This window comes from Mastigoproctus giganteus, chromosome 5 (assembly GCF_048544385.1).
Source record: "Mastigoproctus giganteus isolate SK-2022 chromosome 5, ASM4854438v1, whole genome shotgun sequence".
NCBI lineage: Eukaryota > Metazoa > Arthropoda > Arachnida > Uropygi > Thelyphonidae > Mastigoproctus > Mastigoproctus giganteus.
In genome coordinates this window covers 127,725,578-127,727,325 of record NC_143579.1, presented here as the reverse complement: position 1 = coordinate 127,727,325, position 1,748 = coordinate 127,725,578, and the positions used below count along the sequence as shown (strand labels likewise).

The window sequence follows — 1,748 nt, the reverse complement described above, 5'->3', positions numbered from 1 at the left end:
ATCAATGATATATTTAACTTTAATGATAAAAAAAAAATGTTATTGACACCTATGAGGTATGATTTGATTGTGTTGTAATAGGAGCAGAAATAAGGTGAGCATATAAAGAGTGTAACTATTTAACCTGTGTATGCGTAATGAGAAAGGTGAGATAAAAAAAAGGGTGAAGTCTGTAAAGGAGCCTGTTAGATAGGAAGAGACTGGATATGTTGTAAGTACCTTGGTGTTGAAACAGTGAAATTCTATTCTTAATGAGATTTGTTATGATTTAACTGTAAATATGCATAATAAACTTGTTTTTTTTTTGTATAACATTTGTGTAATTATTTGTTGTACTGGACACAAGCCCATCCGAAGGGAATAATATACATCTAGAAGTTTCCCCCCCCCCAAAACCTGAAGTCTTCTGTGAAGTTGAATAGTCAGATGCGCAAGTGGGGAGATATTATAAAGGGGAGTTGTTTAAATAGGGGAATAAATTAAATCTAAATAATATAAATAATATATATACATATATACACATTAAACCCCCCCCCACAAATCAACGCAGCTAACCACTAGTGGTGGCCCTTATTGAATTTTTTGTCAAAATTAGCATACTTGTGCGATCTCTTGGAAAAACTGAATGTGTTGAATCTCTCGCTGCAAGGAATTAACACGCACGTTCTGAAATTCGCAGAGAAGGTTTCAGCCTTCAGAAATAAGTTACTACTATGGAGAAGAAAATTAAATGAAGATGGATGCAAAGACTGTTACAGCAGTTTATTACATTCAGTGATGTTTATTTGACCCACGAACTTAAATCTGTTTTAAAGGAGCACCTAACGCAGCTTAGTGACTGGTTTGAAAAATACCTTTCAGAAGGTATGGAGAAGTTTGCATGGATTCAAAACCCATTCAAGGCTAAGGCCCCATCTGAATTTACCTCTTCGGAAGAAGAAAATATTATTAAGCTGCCTTGTGACAAGACTTTAATAACAAAATTAGGCAGCATAGAACTGAGTTTTGGATATCAACAAAAGTTGAATATCCGCTGCTGTGCCAAAGCTCAGCGAATCCTCATTCCATTTGCGATGTCATGTCTTTGCGAAGCTGAGGTTTCGGCGGTTGCTGTGATAAAAAGCAAGCACCGCTCGAAAATCGATGTGAAACAAGAAATCAGGGTGACGGTGTCCAACCTGGTTCCAAGATTAGAGAAGTTGTGCAGTGCCCAACAGGAGTACACATCCCATTAGTAAGTAATTGTAGTTATTTAAGAATGAAATAAAAAAAATTCTTTCAATTTATGTGTATTATTTTTTCAAACTATGTTGTTAGGACAAATATTAATTAAGTTGTTTGGAACTAATTACTTTATAAACGGAACAGTTAGGTATTTCTTTTGGCTAAGGGGCGCCGTTAAAAAAATTACTGAGACACTAAGGGCAACGTGAACGTTTGGGAAACTCTTAACTGTTCAAAAGCAGAAAATAAGTGTTCGAAATTGAAACGGGGAATAATGCGAGAGTGACACACGAAACAATTGGACACGGTTCGAAAGTGCAATACGAAACTATTCGACACTTTCGAATTGATTAATTTTAAACAACAATTTTGCGTTCTATATAAAAACTTCTCTTTTATGTTCCAGGTCTTTTTGGGTCCACCAACAACCTAAATTTTCGAAATTGTAACTGTTAGAAAGTGATATGCGAAACTGTTCAAATAGGTTTATGCGATAACATGCGAAACGAGCAAATATGCAAAAT

The 1,748-nt window shown here is 35.2% G+C and overlaps 1 protein-coding gene across 1 annotated transcript; it reads left to right on the top strand.

The window, feature by feature from the left end:
- The first annotated feature begins 740 nt into the window (after nt 1-740).
- LOC150085697 (zinc finger BED domain-containing protein 5-like) lies at nt 741-1,235 on the top strand. Its single transcript, XM_090374647.1, has one exon. It carries the CDS (start codon nt 741-743, stop codon nt 1,233-1,235), a length of 495 nt encoding a protein of 164 aa, XP_090230773.1.
- The last annotated feature ends 513 nt before the right edge of the window (nt 1,236-1,748 follow it).

Excerpts from the sequence above, each read along its gene's own strand:
- LOC150085697 (XM_090374647.1), top strand. The coding sequence starts at position 741 with ATGCAAAGACTGTTACAGCAGTTTATTACATTCAGTGATGTTTATTTG.